This window comes from Pholcus phalangioides, unplaced genomic scaffold (genome assembly GCF_987345545.1).
Source record: "Pholcus phalangioides strain wild (caught in Gottingen) unplaced genomic scaffold, Ppha-v1.0 ptg000004l_1, whole genome shotgun sequence".
NCBI classification, from domain to species: domain Eukaryota; kingdom Metazoa; phylum Arthropoda; class Arachnida; order Araneae; family Pholcidae; genus Pholcus; species Pholcus phalangioides.
The window spans coordinates 23,877,400-23,904,643 of record NW_028301597.1 but is presented as its reverse complement, the minus strand read 5'-3'; the positions used below and the strand labels follow the sequence as shown (position 1 = coordinate 23,904,643).

Below are 27,244 nucleotides of genomic sequence, written 5' to 3'. Positions count from 1 at the left end.
GCAAGGCATAGAACCCCGCCCCCTACGAAAACCCTCACTGAATCGTGGGGTCAACTTTACTAATATTTTTCTTTCAATCAATTTGCTCACAAAATCTATTCGATAATAAGAAGGAAGGGCCTCGCTCCATGATGGGGAAAATGAACCCTGTATAATACAAGGGGCCATGAGAAAAAATATGTTCCAGAGGAACCCATGGACGAAAAAAAGGTTAAGAAACACTGGTTACCCTATATGGTACCGTGGAACTCCGGTTAGGAAACGTTTGATAGAGGTTTAATGCGGTCGAAGATTATCGAGGTGTATTAATGTCTGTTTCTAACGACGCATTTTGGTATACGGAACCAAAACGTGTTCTAAATATAATATTTCCCTGTAAAAATCTCGAAAAGAGAGAGAGAGAGAGAGACCCACCTGGAGAACCCTCTTTGAAAGTCCAGTTTTCTGCGCCAACTGTTTCAGGTCCTTGGCATCGGGGTTCTGGTTGATGGCAAAGTAAGACTTCATAGTCCTCAGCTGGTGATGTTTGAAAGACGTCCTCATCCGTTTCGTCCGCTGTCCGCCCTGTCCGTTGTTTCCGCTTATCGGTGGGGACACCTGTTGCTGGTGGTGATGATGTTGCGACACCGCGGAACTGGTGTCCAGTTGTGAGAGATGAAGATTACAGGCTGCTGCGTCCATCGGCGATATACCAGCTGATAACAGGAAAATGAAAAATATTATTGCAACGCTGCATAATGATTTTAATTAGGTGATGCATTTATATTATTGTGACATGAATGTCGCTCTTCACTTGTTAATACAAGATATGCAGAAGACTGGATGTTGTGAAGATATTTATTATTTGAGATGTTAATTTTTTAAGGAAGGAAAAAACTCATCTCTGCCTCTACCGGGAGTCGAACCCGGGTCCCTCGATTGCCGGACGAGTGCTCTGACCACTAAGCTACAGAGGAGATAGAGATTTTCCTTCGCTAGAGCGTATATATGCCGAACGGAACCGTGCAATGGACGGTGAAACCGATCAGCTAATAGCTCATGGACGACGAGCCACCAGAGGGCTATATATATGACATGAATGTCGCTCTTCACTTGTTAATACAAGATATGCAGAAGACTGGATGTTGTGAAGATATTTATTATTTGAGATGTTAATTTTTTAACTCCCGGTATATAGACTCCCGGTAGAGGCAGAGATGAGTTTTTTCCTTCCTTAAAAAATTAACATCTCAAATAATAAATATCTTCACAACATCCAGTCTTCTGCATATCTTGTATTTATATTATTATCGCATATGAGAACAATACACAGTAATTCCATTCTTTGAACAATAAAATTGTTGAAACTTGTCGAGAGAATCATTTGAGTGATTCTTTTTTTTATTGTTGGAGGACGAGAATAAACTTGCCGTATTCCCCCGCATTAGCCGGCATGCCGAAAAACAGCGAAGAAGACCATCGTGTCGGAAATACCCGTATTGTCCGACATGGCTCACAGATTTGGAAATTTTTTTGAATATCTTTGTTCTAAAAATCCATCGAATTAGTTGAATGCATACTGTGCTCGGCCCCTCCACATCAGAAGAGCTCTTAGGTTGGGATCATCATCCACAGACAAGATCCCTGTCAGCCCAACATTATAGGGTCATGCCCACGGTCCATTTTTTAAAATTAAATTTTTGTTTTTTCCTTCAGTATTTCATATAATTTTGATAGCGGCAATTACATTCAGTACTCCACCACGAAAGGCAGTTTTTACAGATGCAAGAAGTTGAAAACTTGACGCCAAAATGTCAAGGTGGGAGCTCCGAATCTGTTAAAGCGGCCTTGATTAGGATCACAATTTTTCTGCGGAAATAACCCCCCCTCCCCCTCCCGAATAAAAGCTTAATCCTGACTCATAGAGAATATGGAATTTTAGATCTGTCACTAGTTCATATCTATGTCAGTATATTCATATAATCTCTATAATCCGGCCTGCCCAGTAATCCGGCGTTTTCAGGATGGTCCCCCTTCGTGTGTACACCACAAAATCATTGGATAGGACAGTCCCTAGGCATGACAGAAATTAGGGTGTCCTGTAACTAAAGTCAAAGATGGCTAGTCGATGGAATACGTTGTTTAGGGCCGTATTCACAGACGTGGTTTAAACTGTAGTCACAATTTTTGGATAAGAGATCAACGTAGATTGGTTAAAAACATGAATTTAACCAATCCATGTGTATCTCTTACTAAAAAATTGTGACTAAAGTTTAAACAATGTCGATGAATACCGCACTTAGTCTAGTAAGGGACCCTTTTTTGTGTTTTTTTCAGCTTACATCAAGGTATGATACATCAAATTTTAGCTTCACTGGCCACATTTGATCCGCGGGTTAAGCATCCATAACTTTAGCCAGGCGAGATCCTTGACCTTTTTTTCCCTCGCCGGGATCGAAAATCAACACGATCAGTTTCCAACCTATGGCCCTATTTTGAATTTTAAGAATATGCTCATTATAAATATTCCTCTTCATTAAAATGTTTTGTTTAGTGTATGGAGCTCAAACGACTCAGATTCGGGTTGCAACCTATAGTTTAAGAACCCCCTAGCTCAGTGTTCGTTAATACACGTCTAGATGACTAATTCACGCATCAAAATTCGATTTTAGCACTCCGAATTTCGTTGAAGAGTGAAAACACTTCTTCCAATTTCAAGTAATTTTTTTTATACAAATACAGTTGAATCCCGTTATAACGAACGCCAAGAGACCGGAGGAATTACTTCGTTAAAACGAAATTTCGTTATAAAGGAATTCCGGGTTACCTAGCATTGTTCCTATGTAAACTTATTTGGGAGATTAGAAAAGTGTTTGCGAAAACGAGATTTTCGCTATAACGGTATTCATTAAAACGGGATTCGAATGTACAAATACAAAGCCACAACAGACAAAATGCCCAATAACGTGGCTGAGGAGAAAAAGATGCCCAAAACAAATATGAATGTCATACTTTTCAAAACTACAGCAACGCAATTAAAAATGCAATTACAAAAACTGAAAACTAGGTGTTCAGGGTGATTCAGAAAAGATGAGAAAAAACTTTAAGATGTGGTAGTACACAGAAAAACAAACAATTTTCATCAAAGAATGCATGGTCTAGCATGAAACGCAAACGCGCTGCCTGTTAAAAGAGCATTCCTGTTGAAATTTATCGGGAGAAAAAGAAAGCCGTGCATGCAAATGTAACTTGGGGATGAAGAAGAACAATCCGTATGCAAATCTACGTAAAAGTGAATAAAAGGCGCGGACGTCATCCTTTACCACTGTACAAAAATGTACAACTTCACCAACGTGAAGTTGGACAGCCCGGTTCGCACAGCTGCCGATGAAAGCGCACAAATGTTTTCGGATTGGGGAAACCACCTTTGGGGGAAAACGCTCATCGTACATTCGTGCTGCCTCGGTGGTACTTCCGTTTGCAGCTCCGTAAATGTAATGCATGTCTGCTCTTTCAGTATTACTTAAGTGTGCCATTATCTCGTACGTCACGACTTTTAGAACGGTTGCACGCTGGAATAGCTTCACAGGGCTGGAGTCCGCGCCTTTTATTCACTGTGATGCAGATTCGCATATACTGTAGTTTCTTCTTTTTTCCCAGGTTACATTTGCATGCATGGTGTTGTTTTTCTGCCGATAAATTTCAACAGGAATGCCGTTTCTAACGTTTGCGGAGCGGCCGTTTCGAAACACGCTTGCGTTTCGTGTTAGACCACGCATTCCTTGATGAAAATCGTTTGTATTGGTGTGTACTACAACATCTTTTTCCATCTTTTCTGAATCATCCTGCATACATGAGAGAATATTATACAATGCCCATAAAAAATATTTATGGTTGTCGTACTCCCTAAGTATTTATTGCTTCACGATTTACTCCATCGTGTATCTCTTTTAAAACGTGTTTAGTTGTGATAGACTTCACTACCCCCGGGGAATAAGCTATTCCATTTATTAACAACCCTGTTAGAGGAAAATTCTCTGCGGCACAACAACAAAGTTATTTCAACAGAGTTATTTCTCTGTTTATCATAAATAAAAAAATATATACCCCCCTCTTTTTAGAAAAATTACTTCAAATTTTGGAGAGGAGTGAAATCACTCATTAAAATTATTTTTTCGGACGACACTACCCCAGCAGAAACCCCGGATTCCAGAACTTTTCATATTCGCGTTTCACCCTTGAGAATTTGAATACTTCGCACCAACCCTGATTGGTCTCACGGTAACCCGCGGCCCACCCCCCCCCCTTTTTTTTTGGTTTTGTTTTGTTATTATGTCTTTCAATATCTCGCCATACTGCCCAAAATCACACAACAAAGACGTCCATGGCCTTTAGGCTGAAACTTAAAGCGAAAAACATTTAGGCTTCCCCCCCCCCAAACTACTCATTAATTAAAGGTATTAAAAAGACGAATCGACAACATCAAAAAACATTTGAGAACTAATTTACATTTAAGAATTTAATGCAAATACAAAAAAAAAAAAATCTGTGCCATAATATTATACTTATTTACTTATTAAGGATAAAATACTTATATAAAGCTCAATTAATTACCCGCATTTGTTCATTAAAAACTATTTTTCCCTTTTAATCACTAAAAATTCTTCTAATTAATAAGCTTATTACATGGTATTTTAATTACGATAAGTATTCGAGCATTTTCCGATCGATGCAATAATTGTTGCCATTCGAGTCATTAACAAGTTTAGAATATTCGAAATTTCGTTAACAGTAATTACCAAGTCACTTGGCGTGTCGGGGGTGTGTTTATATGGAAATCAAAACGTATTTCTCGCAATATGCGATAGAATATTCATAAACATGATTCTGATCCTGGCCTTGGCCTCACAACGTTTTCTGGTTAAAAATTAAAAAAATAATGTTAATGTATATATTTGAAATAAAGTCAAATGATATAATAGTCTTCTCATTTAAATATTTGTGTCTATGTTTTTTGGTCAGTATGTGGGATATGAAAGTAACATACTAGTTTCGATCTGGACCTGGACCAGGCGTGCGGATGCGGATCCAGAGGAAGCGGTCGTCTCTCGGAGCCGTATAATATTCGAAAAAATCGCTGTCCGATAAAATACGGGGCAACCCAAAAAATCTTCACAATAAGCCAGCCCTACCGACGCATTGCCTTGGATCGCGTACACTCAAACTTAGATATTTTGCAGTAGCCTACCGTACAAAAACAACTTTGTGGCCCTCTACTTAATAACTCAACCAGATTTCCACACGACCAAGTGGGGTGTTCCATGCCAAATTAGAGGTCTTCTACCTTTAAAACTTTTCTTTTTTTGTGAATCCCGTGCTCACTATAGGAAAAGAGCACTCATACCATACCGCGTATACGTATATTAAAGGGAACCCTATCAAACCTTTGTTTATTGATTCATAAAAGAAATAAATATCGATATAAAGAAATAGAAATAAAATAAATATTTTATTCGAGTCAGGATTTCCCGTTCTTAATGCTTGCTCCTGCTCCCTTTCATTTAAAAGTTGGGCCCTGACAATATCTGTGTGTAGTGCATGTTCCCCCCCCCCCCAAGGCGGGCTGATACAGCTCCATCCTGGAGGCCGATTCTTGTCATTTTTCCTTTTTTTGCCCTCTATAAATTCCCTATACTAGAGCGGGGGAAACACCAAAGATCCCAGCCTTGGGACTAGGCCCATCATTTCAAATTTCTCCGAGGGACTCAATATATATATTATTTCACCTTGTTTGTCCATTTCTATTGCAATTTTTAAATATTGTTTAAAGGTCGGGGGAGAGGCAATTGCCCCACCCTGACCCTTCCCCCAAATGATGGGCCACCTGAGGGGCCCCCCCTGCTGCAAATTGTGGGAAGCCATGTCTGTGTCAGGGTCGATAAAGCATTTATAAGGTATATCAATAATGAAATTGTAAATTGTGAATTGAAATGTAAATTGTGAATTGAAATGTAAATTGTGTTGCTATTTTGTGGTTGATGCTATTCCGCAAAATGAACTCAACTAACTCAAGGTGAGTCAATGTAGAAAATTGTGGCCCGTTTCACGGCCCGATGAGATTTTATTTTTCGTTGTCCCTTGTATATGGAATTAATTGCCATTTCGCCATTGTAAAAACTCACCTAAAGACGTGGGAGAGAGCCCCTCGACCCTCAACTCGACGTTTTTCCGCTTCCTGGGTCGCCCTTTGCGACCGGACACGACGGACGAAAACGTCGAGAAGCTGTTGCCGTCGACGAGCGGCGGCCGGTCGGTGAGTGGCTCGATGCTCGTCGGCTGTTCGACCGTCTCGCTCGGGATCATCGGTGACAGATGCGGGATGAGCGTCGGCGGATATCCCAGGGAATCGTCCCCGGTCGTGGGCGCGTAAACGTTCTCGCCGCGCACTATGAGTTCGTAGTGAGTTCTGCAATAGACGAGGTCGTCCCTCAGTCCGAAGTAATCACCCTGAGGTAACGCCGAATTGCACCACGCGCACGTGAAGCAATGCAGATGGAAGACCAGGCCTCGGACTCGCATCACCAGTTCATTGGAAAATATACCTTTCTGACACCTCGCACATCTTTTCACGGCAAACATCCTGATGGGGAAAAGTGAAAATCAATCAATCACCACAAAATAATAATAATGATTTAAAAGTACAAACACAATTAACAAATTACAGTGAATTCCATTTACAACGCTTTTCCACTTGGAACGTTTTCCCAACTCATCGGACACATTAGTATTTAAATATCCATTTAATGCGTTTTCCCACTTACAACGAATTTTCATTGCGGTTTTCCTTGGAAAACGTTATAAGTGGAATCGACTGTACGTGGAAATATTCACGCTGTTTCACTATTTGATTTTTTTTTAAATTCAATATGTTTTTATTCTGCCTTGAAATTGAACCTATTCTAATATTGATCATAACTAGATCCCGGAATTTCTGTCGCTGAAAATGGTCAAAATAGGCAGGCGAAAAGGCACTGAAAATGCTTAAAAAAAGCACTACAAAGAGGCATTTATAATCAATAGAAGAAAGGAAAAAATAACTAAAACTTAAGACATATTAAGGCCGGGATTACACTATAAAAGTTTTATAAAAGCACTTTTATAAACCATGAAAAATTCAATACCAATAAGCTTATCTATTGCGTTTGCTCGAATGTAACCTATGAGCTTTATTGGTTAGATTTTTTAAGTTTTATAAAAGAACTTTTAGAAAACTTTTATAGTGTAATCCCGGCGTTAGGGTTCCCTAAAACCAGCTTAAAAATTGGATACAGTCACTCAATCTTCTGTTTTAATCATGGTAATGCAGTTATTATTAATTAATCTCGTGCCAATTCCTCCTGCATTTGTGGTCCCTCACGATTAGGTCAATTCCAGGGCTATCACTATCAAACATGGAGTCCGTATAGAAAATGACGAAGGGGGTTCCTTTCAGTTAAAAATAATTCTCGTTTATTTGTTGTATTATTTGGAATATTCATAATCCTTTATGTAGTTGAAACACAGCTACACCTCGTTTTATTAATTTGAAAAAAAAAATTAATTAACTCCTTTTTTTTCTTCATTTATATTACCACACTTCTTCAAGAAGCGTGATTGGTCGCGCCGGTCGCACACCCCTGAGGGCGACTATGGTCATTCTCATCGAATACTGAATGCGTATCTAAAATAAAGAGCTACACTATAGTTGTTTGCAATGCAATTATGTTCTAAAAAAAATTAAATCAAGACGACATTGGCTCCAATGTCAGAGCCCCGTCAGCTTCTACCCCCCCCCCCCCTCCTGCATGAGCCATCACAACCACTGATAACCACAGGAGTATTTGTGGGTTTTGCCGCCAGTGGGCTACACGGATTTTGCCGCCCTTCTCCCATTCTAGTCTAATTTTCTTGTGTGTGTGTGACTATATACTCTTTCCTCGAATTCACTACCCGTGTGCTATAACCTTGCCCACCCCCCCTCACAGTCCTGCAAGTACACATGTGTCTCTACAGTCACTCTTTTAGTCATGCACATGTACACTGTTTTGGTCACTCACATGCTTGCACATCGTTTTGATCATTCCCGTGCTTGCAAACTCTCTAGGTCATTCTTTTGGTCACTAATTGACTTGTTTCCTTGCTGTCTGTGCAGAAACTCAAATTTGCCGCCTCTTTGAACTTGTCACCCTGGGCCGCTAAGCTCCCCTGTACATACGTCACTGCTGATAACCCCTTGGGGATCTCATCGGTCAGCTATACGTCATATCTAGTGCAGTCCAATGCGTGACGTGAGCAAGACATGTTATGTAAGGCATGCGGAGAAACAAACTTCTAATTTTTTTCTCCCTTTCTCTTACATGGGTAGTGTTCTGTGTGTGTTCGCACCATATTCGGCTAAAGCAGTGTTTCCAAACCATCACGAATCATTTGGTTCTTGTTCAGTGCACCCCTGGTGGGCGATAGAAGTGACGAACGCTTGAGTTGGGGGACGACGAGAAATTCTGAAGGAGGCGATGGAACAAAACGTTTGAGAAACTATGGACTGAACTAAAGTAATGTTAATGCTGGACAACGCAAAGTTCTATCGCACAGGCACTTACAACAATCCCCGTTCACCCGTTCAGTTGAGGCTGGAAGTGGGGGGGGGGGGATGCGGTGGCTCTCTGATATAATACAAAGAGTTGGAGATTTTGAAAGAGCGATTCCTTTGAAGATTTCAATGCTCAAAATATCCAAATTTTATATAATATGATCTCTGAAATTCTCAAATAAACAACGTTAAAATAGGCCTTTATGGCAGGAAAAACTCAAAAAAGGCATTTTTGCAGAAAAGAAGGAGGCAAAAAAAGAGCATTCGCGTGGCATTTTGCCTGATGTTCCGGGCTATAATCATCAAAACTAAGCAATAGTTGCCATTAAAACCATGATTGATGATGAGGACCTGGAACAGAGGTCTTCAACCTTTTCTGAGTTGAGAGTATTTTCTATGCTCACTACAGAGAAAAAGTACTCTCGCAAATTTGATATTTATGCTCAAGGACAAGTAACAATTCTAATCCTTGGAAACAGGTGCGGTATCCCAGGTCGACAAGATACTCACCTACAGTAGGCCTACCAAAGAATGTTCGGAGGTGTCGCGAGTTCGATACCCGATTCGTCCTTGTCAAAATCTTTCCTGACGTGTCACGTGTGTGTGTACAACAGAAACGGCGATAATATAACCGTGTAATACGTTGCTACCGCAGGAAGCCTCCTGCCGAGGTGTTAGTGAACCACAAACCCTCGGTGACATATATATGCAAAAATGATACGAGTAAAAAAAAGAATGCCGAACGCTTCAGTTCAGATTCAGCAATAAACTGTAGGTGCCGGCGTTTTTTGCTTTCGTGTGCAGAGAATGGCCATGGAAAGAAAAAAAAATATCATGAACAATGATAGTCAGATCAATGATAATCCTTGAATGGTGCGTTCAATTCGGGTGTTGACCAATTCTAACCTGCAAGGATCAAATTAAGCATAAGCACCGAGCACTCGTGGGTGCTTTCGTTAGCACTGCTGTGCTCATATGAGCATGGGATTGAAGATTACTGACCTCATGGGTGAAAATATTGAGGGGGGGGGTGAGTTCCTTTTTGCAATAGATACAAATATTTTGTGTAAAATATTGTATTATAAATATCGTAACAAGTAGACCCATAAGAAGGCAGCTGTGTACCCAATAAATACATACAACGGTACAAATATTCAATCGCTGCACTTCACTCACAATTTGATATATAGATGGCAGCACAGATCAGACACAGCACTATGTACGCACTCAGACTGTTTGGCACACACACTTACGGCACAATTCACTCGGTGTTGAATTGTTCATGGTGACAGAGCGGAGTTGCGCTCGGTTTGAAAGAAAGAAAAGTAGGTGCATGCGCTTGTAAATCTGCATCGTTTAATTGTCTACATCGGTTAACCTACAGTGTGGTTTTCAAGTGACGGCAGCAAAGCAAACAGGGGGAGAACTCTGTGGCCCCGGGTGCTGGACCAGGAAGGGTGCCAATTTACACTTTATTTGTTGAAAGTTGCGAGTTGGGGAGCAAAAATGAGAAAGCCTACTTGCCCCGGGTGACAGAATAAATTTTTGGTGCTAGTTACGGCACTAAGTGACGGTATAAGTACATAGCGTAACGTAGTCATAATCGGTTATTAAAATAACTCAGTTATAACGGCAAAAATATCAAAATGATGTAAATGTTATTAACATAAGCGAAATGCAACGACCTAGGATGTAACGACACATTTTTCAGTTGTATTTTTCCAAGAAATTCTTATAATTTTTGACACATGGATGAAATGTTTTGCATTTGCGTATTTTATTGCTAAATATGACATTAAAAAGTGGGATTCATTGCACGATTATCAATCATTGTTCATACAAGATATACAGAAAAATGGATGTTGTGAAGATATTTAATAAGGTAATATTTAATAAAGATAAATATTATTTTCACAACATCCAGTTTACTGTATATCTTGCATTAACAAGTGGAGAGCGACATCATGTCATACATCATTGTTCAGTTTTCCCTGAAAGAATTCACAGAATATATGGATCCCTATTGATGTCTTTTCCTTTGAAATATCCAAACGAAGAAGCTACGAGTGTCTCTCCAGGGATCTCAGGATCCCTTCTGTACAAATCTCTTTTAAACTTTGTCTTATTTGAAGGGACGAGAGCGTTTCATACAGTTTATATTCATGGAATCTTGAAACTTCAACCTTGGTTATAACGACACATTTTCGCGATCCCTTTCGCCATAACCGAATTTTAATGGAGATGAATTTAATAGTTTCTTTGTTTTCGTTTTTTCTCTTTTATCGTCAAATCGGCCTCGTCCTTGTTGTTTTGCGTATTTTTCATTATTCATGCAGTGATTCAGATACGCACAAAATAAATGCGAATCACATCCTGTTTTGTTTAAAACGCAATGACGTCAGCAGAAATTTGAATCAATCCAAGTTATGTACATTACATCGTTTAATCTCAAGGTAACAAAAATTATAGGAATGTATTGAATATGATCTTGTATGAAGGTTCTTAACAGCTGGCTGATGCGAAGACGAATTAAGGAAGGAAAGAAAATTTAACTGTCCTTGAAGGCAATCGAACTCTCGAACTCTCACTTGCCTACACAAAGGCAACGAACTTCAATCTTTCCTTAGAGCTCGAGCGCACTGAGCGGGACCGTACATGGACAGCCGTACCTAACTCAGGCCAAAGCTCACAATTGCTGACACTGCCACTAAAAGTGGTCTAGGGCAGCGTTTCTTAACCTTTTTTTACCCGTGGCCCCCTTTGAAGCATATTTTTTTTCTCGTGGCTCCCCTGTCTTACCCAGAGTCTTCGACCTCATCTTGAAGCAAGATCCTTTATACGTATATCGAATTGATTTTTTCAGTGAATATATACTGAATGAGAATTTTGCAAATAGGATTGGCCTCCTAACCACTGGCCTAGAATTTATTGAGCTCCCCGCTATAATCCGAGTTCTATCCAGGACCGTCTCAACATCATGGGCCCCTTAACCAAAGAAATGCTGTGGTATAGTCCCATACTTAGCCAGAAATAAACAGCCTATATATTTCCTACTTATTTCCAAAATTTATTATACTATACAAAATATCATGGGGGGTGAGGGTCACTTATACAAATACAAATACAACGCCACAACAGGCAAACTGCCCAACGAGGTGGCTGACTTAAGAACATCATGGATCCCCGAGCCATTTTTTGGAGGCCCTACCTACTACTGCTACACCACACATGCACCCAGCTCTCTGTAGCCAAACCACCTGTCATGACCCCCTTTCTCCATTTTCTTTCGTGGCCCCCTTGAAGTATCCCAGTACCACTAGGGGGCCATATGGCCCCCGGTTGAGAACCACTGGTCTAGGGTACTGACCCGGTATGTAAAAGGACGTGGGTCTGATTCCCTGCAAGGGCAGCTGAATTTTTTCTTTCTTTCTTTCCCAAATTCATCTTTGCATCAGCCAGGTGTTAAAAACCTTCGTACGGATAGTGGAGACTACGTCATCCTTGGGTGATCTTGTATCATGCATTTTTTTTTTATGATGGCATCCAGCACGCATTTCACGTTGGAATCGATCAAGTCTCGAAATTCTGAAACTCTGCCGAGATGTGGCTTGATATAAATCGCGTGATCTATTATATACTCTAACAAAATATTATTCGTATACAGCAATGTGTGAAAACAGTATGTTATCGCATCCAAGCCCCCGAACCCCTGGTTAAGAATCCCTGTTCTCTCTAAAGATGTGATTAACTAGTATCTTCCGGCACAACTCACTAGGTAGTAAATTTCCTATGGCGATAGACCTGAGTTGTGCTCGGTTTGAAAAAAAAAAGTATCTTTCGAAATGTACTCTGTGGATCCCTGGGAACCGACAATAAGTTGAGAGAATTCAAGAGATTCTGCTTGGCGTATTTCAGAAAAAAAAAATCAGAATTCAGAATGAAAATATACAGCAAGTGGTAATTTCGAAGCGAAGGGTTCCTTTGGATACCTTGTTGTTTGAGAGAGCCACATTACTACTTCCACTTAACCGTACATGCAGTTCGTACACATCCCTCTGCGGAATTTCCAAGGAATCTGCACATGCCGCAGATGCCGTGACCCGGAAAAAAGGATTATATTTAACGACTTAATTTGAGTGTTAATTATCGTAAACTTAAAAGAGAAACAGGAGGAGGTATCAGCCACCTCGTTGGGCATTTTGTCTGTTGTGGCCTCGTGTTTGTATAAAAGTAAGGGCCAAACATTTATAAAAAAAATAAATGAGACAAACAAAAATGTACGAATTTCTCCAGGCACGCGTTTTATACCATACATTTTTTATAACGTAGAACAGTGGTTCCCAACCTTTCTTACTCGTGCAGGGAGGAGCCCTTTTTTGAAATTCATGATTACGGAGGAGCCCTTTTAGCATTTTTTTTTTAAATTTGCTGTATTTACTGAGTTTACTGATGTTTTATCTTCCTGGAGTGGCCGCGGAACCACTGAGGTGTATAAGGTGGAGGCGTAAGTGTTTCACGGAGTACGAGTTGGGAAACACTGCCGTAGAAAAATCCTATACATAAAATCTGGGTGTGGGTCATAATCCCGACAGACGAAATCCCGACAAGTCACAATCCCGACAGACGAAATCCCGACAGGTCAAAATCCCGACAGGGTCGAAATCCCGACAAGTCAAAATCCCGACACGGTCAGAATCCCGACAGGGTCGAAATCCCGACAGGTCAAAATCCCGAAAAGTCGAAATCCCGACAGGGTCAAATTCCCGACACGGTCAAAATCCCGACACGGTCGAATTTAAAAATTCAATTTCGCCGTATAATCGCCGCACTTCGCGATTTCTGTCGGGATTTGAATTTCTTACGGCAAGGGGCGTTGGGGCGCCGATGAGAATGATAAATTGCGATCAAATAAATTTTTTAAATTTTAATTTCGCCGTATAAGCCGCACTTCGCGATTTCTGTCGGGATTTGAATTTCTTGCGGCAAGGGGCGTTGGGGTGACGATGAGAATGATAAATTGCGATGAAATAAATTTTTCAAATTTTAATTTCGCCGTATAAGCCGCACTTCGCGATTTCTGTCGGGATTTGAATTTCTTGCGGCAAGGGGCGTTGGGGTGACGATGAGAATGATAAATTGCGATGAAATAAATTTTTCAAATTTTAATTTCGCCGTATAAGCCGCACTTCGCGATTTCTGTCGGGATTTGAATTTCTTGTGGCAAGGGGCGTTGGGGCGCCGATGAGAATGATAAATTGCGATCAAATAAATTTTTTAAATTTTAATTTCGCCGTATAAGCCGCACTTCGCGATTTCTGTCGGGATTTGAATTTCTTGCGGCAAGGGGCGTTGGGGTGACGATGAGAATGATAAATTGCGATGAAATAAATTTTTCAAATTTTAATTTCGCCGTATAAGCCGCACTTCGCGATTTCTGTCGGGATTTGAATTTCTTGCGGCAAGGGGCGTTGGGGTGACGATGAGAATGATAAATTGCGATGAAATAAATTTTTCAAATTTTAATTTCGCCGTATAAGCCGCACTTCGCGATTTCTGTCGGGATTTGAATTTCTTGCGGCAAGGGGCCTTGGGGTGACGATGAGAATGATAAATTGCGATGAAATAAATTTTTCAAATTTTAATTTCGCCGTATAAGCCGCACTTCGCGATTTCTGTCGGGATTTGAATTTCTTGCGGCAAGGGGCCTTGGGGTGACGATGAGAATGATAAATTGCGATCAAATAAATTTTTTAAATTTTAATTTCGCCGTATAAGCCGCACTTCGCGATTTCTGTCGGGATTTGAATTTCTTACGGCAAGGGGCGTTGGGGTGACGATGAGAATGATAAATTGCGATGAAATAAATTTTTCAAATTTTAATTTCGCCGTATAAGCCGCACTTCGCGATTTCTGTCGGGATTTGAATTTCTTGCGGCAAGGGGCGTTGGGGTGACGATGAGAATGATAAATTGCTATCAAATAAATTTTAAAATTTCAATTTCGCCGTATAAGCCGCACTTCGCGATTTTTGTCGGGATTTGAATTTCTCGCGATGAAGGGCGTTGGGGTGACGATGAGAATGATAAATTGCTATCAAATAAATTTTCAAATTTTAATTTCGCCGTATAAGCCGCACTTCGCGATTTTTGTCGGGATTTGACTTTCTTGCGATTAAGGGCGTTGGGGCGACGATGAAAATGATGAATTGCGATCAAATAAAATTTTCAAATTTTAATTTTGTCGCATAAGCCGCACGTCGTGATTTCTGTCGGGATTTGAATTTCTCTCGGCGAGGGGCGTTGGGGCGACGATGAGAATAGTGAATTGCGATCAAATAAAATTTTCAAATTTTAATTTCGCCGTATAAGCCGCACTTCGTGATTTCTGTCGGGATTTGACTTTCTCGCGATTAAGGGCGTTGGGGCGACGATGAGAATGATGAATTGCTATCAAATAAATTTTCTAACTTTAATTTCGCCGTATAAGCCGCACTTCGCGATTTCTGTCGGGATTTCCGTTTGTCGCTGCAAGTGGTTTGTGGCGCATACCATGATCAATGGAGATCAATAATTTGGAAATTCATTTACTTTTCCAACTTGGCGAAAAGCAAAGGATTCAGGGTTGCCTTTTTCTGGCATTTATCGATTTTTCTATCCTCCACAAACACTGCTGTTCCTTATTATTTTCTTTGAGAATTTTTCGAAATTCTTTCTCGCTCAAGTTTCAAATAGACTTAAAATGTCAAATGATATTGCACAAAGTTAGACCGTTTCATGAAGATCTTAATTTAAAATTTTCAAGGTTTTCGAAAGCAATGTAATAGTAGAGAAATATTTTTATTCATATGTATAAAATTACATGTCTTGACAGCTTAATTCACTGATTCATCGCCGAGCCGCAACCACTGAAGGTCAGGCCCGTATCTAGAAATTCCATGCGGGGGGGGGGGGACAAGGTGGTCAAATAATATATTTGGCCATGTTTAACCTTATTTCAATCATTTTCTCTCATTTCGAAGGGACCGGATCCCCAATTCCCCCCTTCTCACTACGAAGCTATAAACATAAAATTCTGTCAATAGTTTTATTTTATACTGTTGAGACTCCCAAAAAAATTTCTTAAAATTCTATCTCTAAGTTGGTCTTAAGGCTTTGAAGAGAGTATGCAAATTGTGTGGTAGTGTAGTTGCATACAGGGTGTCCTTTAAGAGTTAGTACGGCCATTGTCTTCTCAACCATCCGTGGTAGAGATGATTTCAGTTTGAAAAAATGCTCAAAAGGCGTTCAAAAATTACCCTGTACCAGTTTTGAGAGTGAAAACACAGTGTGTAACAAAATAAAAAAATATAAATTTTTAAAACTTCTAATTATAAAGTGACTGCACCGTATCTCCTGAGACCAACAAAAAAAATCTAAGTTGACAAGTACAATGTTCGCCGAGATATTTGAATTCAAAATTCGAAGGAAAGGTGGAAAGGACAGCATAAATTTGGGGAAGGAGCGTTGTCGATTAGTTTTTGCTGTCTTTTCATAACTTTTCTCCAGTTTTCGAATTCAAATATCTTAGCGAATATTGCACTGAGAAACATGCAATTTTTCTGTTGGCATCAGGAGAGACAATGCAACAACTTTCAAATTGGAAGTTAAAGGACGGGAAATCAAAGAAAAATTTAGATTTTTTTGTTTTGAGCCACACACACTGTATTTTCCGAGGATTATATCACTTTCCGCTATCTATACGAAGGTTTCAACGGTTGGCTGATGCGAGATGAAGTTAGGAAGGAAAAATTCACCTGTGCTCTTGCTAGGAATCAAACCCACGTTCTCGAGCTTTCTGGGTGAGCCCACTAGACTACAAAGGCAAAGAATATCAATTTTTCCTTGGAACTTGTATGCGATGAACGGTCGGACCTAACTCAGGCCTCTGGAATCACGAAGTGCGGCTTATACGGCGAAATTAAAATTTGAAAATTTATTTGATCACAATTTATCATTCTCATCGGCGCCCCCACGCCCCTCACCGCAAGAAATTCAAATCCCGAACCGCGGTTTATACGGCAAAATTAAAATTTGAAAAATTTATTTCATCGCAATTTATCATTCTCATCGTCACCCCAACGCCCCTTGCCGCAAGAAATTCAAATCCCGACAGAAATCGCGAAGTGCGGTTTATACGGCAAAATTAAAATTTGAAAAATTTATTTCATCGCAATTTATCATTCTCATCGTCACCCCAACGCCCCTTGCCGCAAGAAATTCAAATCCCGACAGAAATCGCGAAGTGCGGCTTATACGGCGAAATTAAAATTTGAAAAATTTATTTCATCGCAATTTATCATTCTCATCGTCACCCCAACGCCCCTTGCCACAAGAAATTCAAATCCCGACAGAAATCGCGAAGTGCGGCTTATACGGCGAAATTAAAATTTTAAAAATGTATTTCATCACAATTCATCATTCTCATCGTCACCCCAACGCCCCTTGCCACAAGAAATTCAAATCCCGACAGAAATCGCGAAGTGCGGCTTATACGGCGAAATTAAAATTTGAAAAATTTATTTCATCGCAATTTATCATTCTCATCGTCACCCCAACGCCCCTTGCCACAAGAAATTCAAATCCCGACAGAAATCGCGAAGTGCGGCTTATACGGCGAAATTAAAATTTTAAAAATGTATTTCATCACAATTCATCATTCTCATCGTCACCCCAACGCCCCTTGCCACAAGAAATTCAAATCCCGACAGAAATCGCGAAGTGCGGCTTATACGGCGAAATTAAAATTTGAAAAATTTATTTCATCGCAATTTATCATTCTCATCGTCACCCCAACGCCCCTTGCCGCAAGAAATTCAAATCCCGACAGAAATCACGAAGTGCGGCTTATACGGCGAAATTGAAATTTGAAAATTTATTTGATAGCAATTTATCATTCTCATCGTCACCCCAACGCCCCTTGCCACAAGAAATTCAAATCCCGACAGAAATCGCGAAGTGCGGCTTATACGGCGAAATTGAAATTTTAAAATTTATTTGATAGCAATTTATTATTCTCATCGTCACCCCAACGCCCTTCATCGCGAGAAATTCAAATCCCGACAGAAATCGCGAAGTGCGGCTTATACGGCGAAATTAAAATTTGAAAAATTTATTTGATCGCAATTTATCATTCTCATCGGCGCCCGCACGCCCCTCACCGCGAGAAATTCAAATCCCGACAGAAATCACGAAGTGCGGCTTATACGGCGAAATTGAATTTTTAAATTGGACAGTGTCGGGATTTCGACCGTGTCGGGATTTTGACTTGTCGGGATTTCGACCCTGTCGGGATTTTGACCTGTCGGGATTTCGACCCTGTCGGGATTTTGACCTGTCGGGATTTCGACCCTGTCGGGATTTTGACCTGTCGGGATTTCGACCCTGTCGGGATTTTGACCTGTCGGGATTTCGTCTGTCGGGATTGTGACTTGTCGGGATTTCGTCTGTCGGGATTGTGAACGGAACCCATAAAATCTACCATAAGATCTCGTCTTCAAGAAAATTCAACAAAACTCCCCATAGTTCTCCCATGGTGGCGCTTTCGTATAACCAGAGAAAAATCGGGAAGCTTCTGGGGAAAAATCTTTTGGCGTCATAACATCGCCAAACCATCGGAACTGTTACCAAGTTTGTCGTCAATTTGGTGAGATTTACAGAGAAATACGTTAATGGGGCTATTTAAAGGTGAAAGATGACATAAGAATTGATAAGTAATGAATATTTACATAATTTTAGTAATAATATCTATTAATTACATCGTTAGTTTCACCTTTCAGAAAGGATCGTTTATTTATTAATTTGAACTCTGCCTAGTATGTACTCCTCTCCTTATCTTTTCTGACTTGTAGGTAGGCATTTCGACTTGTAGAAGAGTGGTGGTACCAAAACGACCCCTTAATCAATTTGCGGCTCAGAAAGCCTCCTTTCTCAGCAAAAACGTGTCCACGCCGAGTTGTTAGTGAACCACCAGTAAAGAACCAACTATAAACTGTAGGTCACGTATAATCAGGTCCTTGCGTGATTAACCCATTTATTGGGCAGGCATTGAAATATCCACATTTTGAGAGGCTCTACATGGTGATTCAGAAAAGATGGGAAAAACAGGTTAAAACTGCCCGTGAAGTTATTCCAGCGTGCAACCGTTCCAACATTTGTTTGACCATTTGATCATTTTTGTCACACCACGGTCATTTTCTGCACACGAGGGCTAGTTAGGCCGGGACCTACAATTTATTGACGATTCGGAACGGCAGGCTTGTTTTTTTTTTTTATAATCATCGTTGGTGTGCTAACCTTTCGATGAGGAACTCGCTGCGGTAGAAATTTTTTCTGCGATCATGCCACCGTTTCTGTTGTATCCCTGTGTCAGGAAAGTTTTCTGACAAGAGAAGAACAGAGTATCGAACCCTCGCGACACCTTATCTACCTGGGTTACCGCTCCCCTTCTAATAGTTGTAACGTACGGGATGGCGTCCACGCCTTTTATTCATTGTGACGCAGATTTGCATATGGTTTATTTTTCTTCCCTAGGTTACATTGCATACATGGTGTTCTTTTCTTTTCCCGATAAATTTCAACAGGAATGCCGTTTTAACGCTTGCGGAGCAGTCGTTTCGAAACGCGCTTGCGCGTTTGCGTTTCATGTTAGACCCATGCATTCTTTGATAACAATTGTTTGTACTGGTGTGTACTATCACCTCTTTTTTCCCATCTTTTCTGAATCACCCTGTATAAAGCAAATGAGGTACCCTGAATGACATTTCATGAAAATAACAAAATAATTTGTCAATGTTGAAAAAAAAATATGGGATGTTGCACTTCCAGGGAACATTAAAAATGTGATTTCACTTACGTGATTAACTTACTTTTCGATCATTGTTGAAGAATGCACAGCAATATGTCTCCTCTATATATGGTATTTCCCTCCAAAATGCGAGGGTCAAAAACCGTTCTTGCTCAGGTGGTCAAAAAAGGGAAACGTGTGAATCTTTGAGCTACTACTACGTTCTGCTAGTAATTATAGAAATTCCATGAACAGCTCACGAGTAAGAATCGAATGTTTAGGTGTTATTTTTTATAAAGCTTCAATTCTGAAATGAGCTCAAAATATTAAATGCGTTTACCTGAAAAAAACTTTTTTTTTCTTTTTGAGAGCAACACGGATGAATAACGAATAAAGGGTTACAACACCCATAGTGGGCACAAAAATGATTATCTCTACAGTAATTTCACCAGGGCTACCTCTATCAGACGTGGGAAAGGAGCGAAAATAATTTCTGAGGTCCTCAGCCTCGATTTTATATATATATATATATACTAGCTATAATACCCGGCGTTGCCCGGGTTTTCTTCAATGAGGCTTTTTTGGATCACGTGATATCTCCCTCTTTCTTTGAGGCAAACCGTGTCTAAGTTGACCAATATGGCGACTTCCTGCGCGACTTCATGAAATTAACAAATCTAGATTTAAAGGAACATAGAAACGAATATATATATTTTTCTTTTTTAAGGGGTGCTAGGTATTTCGACCCCCCCCCCCCACCGAACTTTAAGTTCTCCATCTGCCTGTTTCAGCTTTCAAAAATGCTTAATTGAAGCTGTGGAATTTCTTCGATGTACTTTACGGGCCCATAATTAATTTTAAAACATCCTAAACTATGAATTTATGCAGTTGAATATCAAAAGACAATACGGAGACATTAATTTTCATGCTGGAGAAAATATAAATACAAAGTTGAAATCAATGTTATTGCATGAATGTCCAACTCAAAAGTAGGTCCGGCTAATTACTTCATATTTGATCTCCTGGGCTTCGTATATCTCTAATCGAACTCAATATTTCAGAAATCTAGAATTCAATACAATTTTTAAAATTATGTATGTGACAGAAAACTCCACAAAATTTCAGCATTTCTACAGTAAAATCGGCAATTTTAACACTGATTTCTATGGGGCATCATCCTTTGCCTTACCCTCAAAGTGATGCTGATGATGGTGTCTATTCAAAAAGCCCTCATTACTGGGAGGATTGAATAAAGTGGCAAACCATTATAAAGGCATAAAATATTATACATAACTGACAGCATTAAAGAAGTGACAAACCATTGTAAAGACATAAACACGTCTGAAACTCATCGCTAGGGAACCAAGGTAACCAAAGTAAACGTTCGGAAAGTGATTGTTGAGGCCCAAAAACCATTGTTGTCGGACAGTTTTTCGCCCATTTGGGGCATTTGCCCTGGTCTGACGAAATTTTAAAGTAGCCTATCGTTCAAGTCGGGTACCATTTGGTATATATGCAAAATTTGGCGACGATCGATCTAAAATTGTAGATTTGTATAGAGAACACACACACACACACAGACGCACACACAGAAAATCAATTTTATATATATAGATATTGTGTGGGAGGGGAATCGCAAAAGATTGGTATTATCATAGAATAAAGAAAATATAGATACAGCAAATGTAAATTAACACAAAAATTAATGAAAATTTTAAACAAAAGAAAATTTCAAATTCCAGGAAAGAAATAATTTCAAAGCCAATGAAAATTAGGGCGTAATGGTCTGAGAACTAGAAAAAAAGTTAGAATTGGTTGATTAAAAATAAGAAAGAATTGAATGATATATAATTACAGTCGATCCCGCTGATAACGTTCCCACTTATAACGTTTTCCCGATTAGTACGACTTATTTTATTTGTCTGCAACTCTCATTAAGATTCCCCCATTTGAAACGTTTTCCCGCTCACAACGTTTCTTCATGACAGTTTTTTGAAAAACGTTATAAGCGGGATCCGCTGTATGTAATTCCAGCAAAAATGAAAATCTCGGAATTGATGAAAGAAAAAGAAAAAATCTCGGAATATTTTATATTGCTAGAGAGAGAGATGAGAGAATCCAGAATCAGTGACAGAAAACACTTCAGAATTGACCAGGGGTCATTAAAGTATTACGTCAGCATCGAGGGGGATTTCGGATTTGCTGACTTTTGATGACAAGGGGGGAACGGGGGTTTGAAGGTTGCTTACGTCATCAACCATCCCTTTTTGATGATGTGAAATATTCTAAGCTACTGAAGAAATTTTGCTGACGGGGGAGAGAGGGGTCAGTGTTTTGTTGACTTCTGGTGACAAGGGGGGGTTAAAAATGGCTGAAAATCTGCTTACGTTATACTTGAATGGCCCCTTAGAAATAATTTCAGAATTCATGAAAAATAATAATTTCAGAATTTGTGGAAAAAAATAATTTCAGAATTCGTGGAAAAAAATAATTTCAGAATTTGTGGAAAAATAATAATTTCAGAATTTATATGAGAAAATAATGATTTCAGAATTTATGAGAAAATAATGATTTCAGAATTTATGAAAAAAATAATTTCAGAATTCATGAAAAATAATAATTTCAGAATTCATGGAAAAAAATAATTTCAGAATTCATGGAAAAAAATAATTTCAGAATTCATGAAAAAAAAATAATTTCAGAATTTATGAGAAAATAATGATTTCAGAATTTATGAAAAAAATAATTTCAGAATTCATGAAAAATAATAATTTCAGAATTCATGAAAAATAATAATTTCAGAATTCATGAAAAATAATTTCAGAATTCATGAAAAATAATAATTTCAGAATTGATGAAAACTCAGAATAGATGAAAATTCTAGAATCAAAACAGCGGAAGACACCTTTTTTACTTCAAAAAAATGTATTTGATATGTATAAATTGTACATTTTTTCACCTCCAGTACTCTAAGTGTGGGTTTCGGTGCGACCGCACCTGTTTCACAACCCCTCTTTCCCCCATATGAGGGATTCATCCCCTCTTAACAAGAAAAATTCCGCTCCATATATTTATAACATATTGAAAAGGTCTCATAAATACACCACAAAACTGATTAAGTAAATAAGTACATCACATTTTTCCCAAAAAACTGCTTAAAATCTCGGCGTAATTTATTTGTTGAAAAATCAACGATGTAGAAATTATTAAAAATTTTCATCAAGAAACACAGTTGAGCACCTTTGAAATGACCCCGAGCATTCATGTCGCGATCAAAAAAGGGCGAATTTTCTCTTTCATCATTGAGATATAGAGGAGATTAAAAGCATACATAAAAAAGAAGAATAAAACATATATTTTGCATGTGAAGGATAGAGATGGGAAGGAAGACGTACGCATGCATGCTCTGGGTTGTTTGTGATCCACCATGACATGAGCATTTTTTTTTTCCTTTATTTCCCAAGGTGTATAAACATGGCGACTTCTCTTAGCCGGTAGCACCAGGTAGAAAAATGGAAGACGCTGTACAAACAGGACCGTTGGCCCGGATATCACGAGCTTACCGGGATTAATGAGTTTGCTCAGGCGATGAGTCCTACCATGAGAGCTCGTGCAATCATGAATCATGACGCAATGTTTGCGCGCGTATGCATACCTCAAAAATAGGCTTTTATTTGATATAAACGTTTTTTTTTTTCTTCAAACAACCTTCGTTTCGATGGTTCTTCTCAAGTTTGATGTGTTTTTAGGAAAAACAGTTATGAGTATTGCGAGAAAATTTTTATGTCACTTTTTTTTTTTAAACCTGACGAATACAGTGGATCCCGCTTATAACGTTTTTCAAAAAATCGTCATTAAAAAACGTTGTAAGCGGGAAAAGGCTTTGAATATGAAATCTTAATTAGAATTACTTAGATTTGGGATCACGAAAATAATTCGTACTAAGCGGGAAAACGTTCTAGATGGGAACGTTATAAGCGGGATTGACTGTATTATATATTTTTTATTCATATGCTGTAGTGATTTCTTATACGTATGATCAGAATATTTTTTGTAGAATGTGAAATATAACTACGGGAGCACTAATCTTTTACAATATATTCAATCTCACGGTACATTTAAACTCATCTAAATTATGCCATAGACGGGGTTTACACTATGAAAGTGTGATAAAAGATCTTTTACAACCAATAAGTCTATTGGTTACATTCGAGCGAATGTAAAAAGTAGGCTACTTGACTGGATTTTTTTTTCAAGATTTGTAAACGATCTTTTATCCCACTTCTATAGTGTAATCCCGACCTTAGATCCTAGAGGTGTACTTCCAATTAGAAAAAGTATCCAAATAAGGTGTAGTACTCAGATATGCCATTCATGTTTCACACACACACACACACACACACACACACACACACACACACACACACACACACACACACACACACACACACACAAGGAGTTGTATAGTTATTAAAATACAAAAATAAACTTTTTATACGCGGACACCTTTTCTTCAAAAACCCAATTGAAGAGTTGCTCTGCAACAGCAAGAGTTGCCCTGTCTCTACTGATGCCAACTAAAACTCAGTGAATATTGTACTTACAAACATCGAATGTTTTTTTTTTGTTGGCAAAGACAGAACAACAACTTTCTCTAACTGGGTTTTTGAGCATACGAGGATGGTATTAAAAAGTTAGCATTTTTATTTCAATAACTATACAAAACTCCTTGCAACATGAATGGCATATTTTAGTAGTACACGTTATTTGAATACTTTTGCTAATTGGAAGTACGCCTTCCACGGTTAACAGTTTGCCAGTGAAATGCCATACGTCCTGTTACCTCTGCATCCTGTACACGTATGTGAATCTGAAGAATCCTTCCATGTTAAAATCACGGATACAAAAAGAGGACTTTTCTGCATACCTACTTAAAATTACGCGCGCACCAGCTTCAACAGTATGAAAAAACGCGTGCTGACATAGTGAGAATACATTGCACAATAGCCATCTTTGGCTTTTATCATAGATTCGATGCATGAGTAAAACCTCTTATATCCGAAACGGGGGTGGGGGAAGCTTTAGAAAAATTTCAGGCATGAGTAAATTACTCCGAAGAGCTGTAAAAGAGCTAAATAAAGATTGCTTCAATGGTGCACCTACACTGATGGAAACAAAAATTGTCCGACTGTAAGAAAAATCGTTATAGTGAATTTAACACTTTCTTTTTTGCTTATTTTGTTCGTTCGAAAAATTAGTTCATAGCTGGGACTACCCTACGGAATACACACTGGAAAGACAAGACATTCAACTACCATTCACTTCCCATTGGCTCCGCTGCCGCTCGAAGAAAATAAAGTAAATCAGTAAATTTGATAAATAAATAAAAATGGGTCCCACCATATAAATTCTAAGAAAAGCTGCTCTAGTCAAACAAGGCTATAGAAATTATACGCTGAAAAGGGTTACACGAGTCAGAAAAGGTTGAGAGAACCGCTGATCTAGACGTTCAACTACACGTATATTTACGTACCGTACGTATGCAGGGGTTTTTATTCAATTTTCGACGTATGAATTGTCTGAACAAAAAATGTCACTAAAACACACACACAATCAACGAAAAATTGGAATCAATTTAAGAAATAATCCCAGAACTAATGATAATTCTGAATATGATTGAAAATGATGATTCGGGATTTATTACAAATTCAACACTGGTGAAAAAATAAAGTCAGTCTCGGGGAGAGTAATATAATTAATAAAGTAATCGAGAATTAATGAATGAAAACTAATGAGAGAAATTGCTCCAGAATTAATGAAAATTCAGAATTTATCGAAGACAATAATTTCAGAATTTGTGGAAGGTTTCACTATGTTTGGGGCTTCCTGTTCGGGGACCCTAATCTAGACATAGATAGGTATCCCATCACTGGCGTCAAAGCCGGGGGGGGGGCTCAGTGGGTGCCTAAGCCAGGCCGGAACTAAAGGGTGCAAGGAGGGTAACTGTCCCGGGTTTAAAAATTTGGGGGGGGGGTGGAAATTTTATATGGAAACAAAGAAAACCATCATAAAATTATCGAATTTTAAAGTTTTGAGGAGGCGGCAAAATCATTTCTGCCCTGATCGGCAAAAATCCTATTTACGGCCCTGATCGGCAAAAATCCTATTTACGGCCCTGCTTAAGCACCCTCAGTATTTCGTAACACCATTCTTAATGCTCCCAGATTTTACTCAGAAATCCCCCCATAGAACACTATCCCGACTCACGTCACCATTTCACCATAAAATCTTACGCTATTAACAGTGAATAAACACGAAATAGGGAATTAATAAATCTCCATTTTTCCTTATCTTGATCAAAACACCTCGTCCTATATCCGAGTAGATACGGTATATGTAAGAAATTATAGTTTCATTATATTCCGGATACAGAGGGTTTGAAATATTGAAAGAGTCATTTCTTATCACCAATACCGTATCTAGTAAAGTCCCATAAAAAATCAAAGTGTGATTCAAATAGTGTACGACGACCACGACGACCACAATAAAAATAACAAAAGGTTACGAAATGCACTCTATTGCGAAATAGTTCCCTACAATCTAAAGACTATAAAAGAATTCCAAGAAAGAAGGTGGGGGGAAAAGAACAGTTTTTCTTGCAATAGTTCTTCATCACTGAATCTCACTCCATCAGTGCTTAAAAAAAGATAAAATTTCATTCATACAAACACACAGAAGTATTCGGTTCATTCATTGAAAGCATAAAAAGAGAGAGTGTGTATTTCATTTGTGTGAAAGAAAACCTGTTGATTATGTTGCGAACAATGCGCGAAAGTCTGGTCTAGTGATTGACCAAAAAGCAATGTCGCCAAGGGTATAAAAATGAGGATTCTCTCTCTCTTGACTAGACAAGAGGAGGTATTTCATCACGAATGACACTTTTACGATTATTGCTTCCGACAGCATCGTTTATTGCTCTACTACTTTATTATCGGGCTCTTCTTCTTCTTCACCCGCCCACTCTACGGTGCAAAATAGAGGAACCAACTTTTATTCAGAAGCCTTTCAACAACGTTTTTCCTCTTCTCTCACTTTGCTATTATACGCTAAAATTTACGAGAGAGCGTGAGTTGAAAATACGTAATTCACTGATGAGTGCAAATTTCTCGGAAAGAGATGATGGTGATACGATATACGAATTTTTTTTCCAGAGAGTTAATTTATCAGGAAAGACTCCGAGAGTGGAATTCATGTGAATCGATTTACGAAAAATTCACCGACCAACAATTTCATCGATGGAAAATTCACCCGCAACGGTTCGACACGAGTTAGTGAGCCAGTAAGTGAGAGAAGGAATGACCGAGTGATTGAGTCAGTAAATAACATAGTAGTTGGAGAGTGAGTGAAAGAGTGGTTAGTGTTGGTGAGCGAGTCTCAGTGTGAGCAGGGCCATCTGAAGAGCATCATGCCCCCCCCCCCCGGGACAAATGATTTTTCTGAGGCCCTATCTGGCGAATTCTCGGAAAATTCAACTACTTCTCGTTTTACTACGGTCCCTTTTCTCTTGAGGCCCTCAGGCCGCGCCTGAGTGGGCCCATGCGTTAAGACAGCACTCTGAGTGAGTGAGCCAATGACAGAATGAGTGACCCAGTGAGTACGTTCGTGACCTAGTGATTGAGCGTGTGTGGCAGTTAGTGACCTAGTGAGTTGGTGATAGAATGATCGACGTACTCAAAGAGTAAAAGTGAGTGGCCCAGTTAGTGAGTAAGCGAGTGAGAATGAATGACCGAGTAAGCGAGTGAGAGTGACCTAGTT

General features: G+C 39.1%; 1 protein-coding gene across 1 annotated transcript in view; it reads right to left on the bottom strand.

Moving 5' to 3' along the window:
- Positions 1-27,244, bottom strand: part of LOC149086943 (LIM/homeobox protein Lhx9-like) — a 69,123-nt gene that overhangs the window by 12,710 nt on the left and 29,169 nt on the right. The window contains exons 2-3 of the mRNA XM_089231151.1: positions 6,162-6,619; positions 415-695 (exon numbers count right to left, since the gene is read on the bottom strand). Of these exons, the coding sequence (XP_089087277.1) occupies positions 415-695; positions 6,162-6,619 (739 nt within the window). The remainder of the gene's footprint in view (positions 1-414; positions 696-6,161; positions 6,620-27,244) is intronic.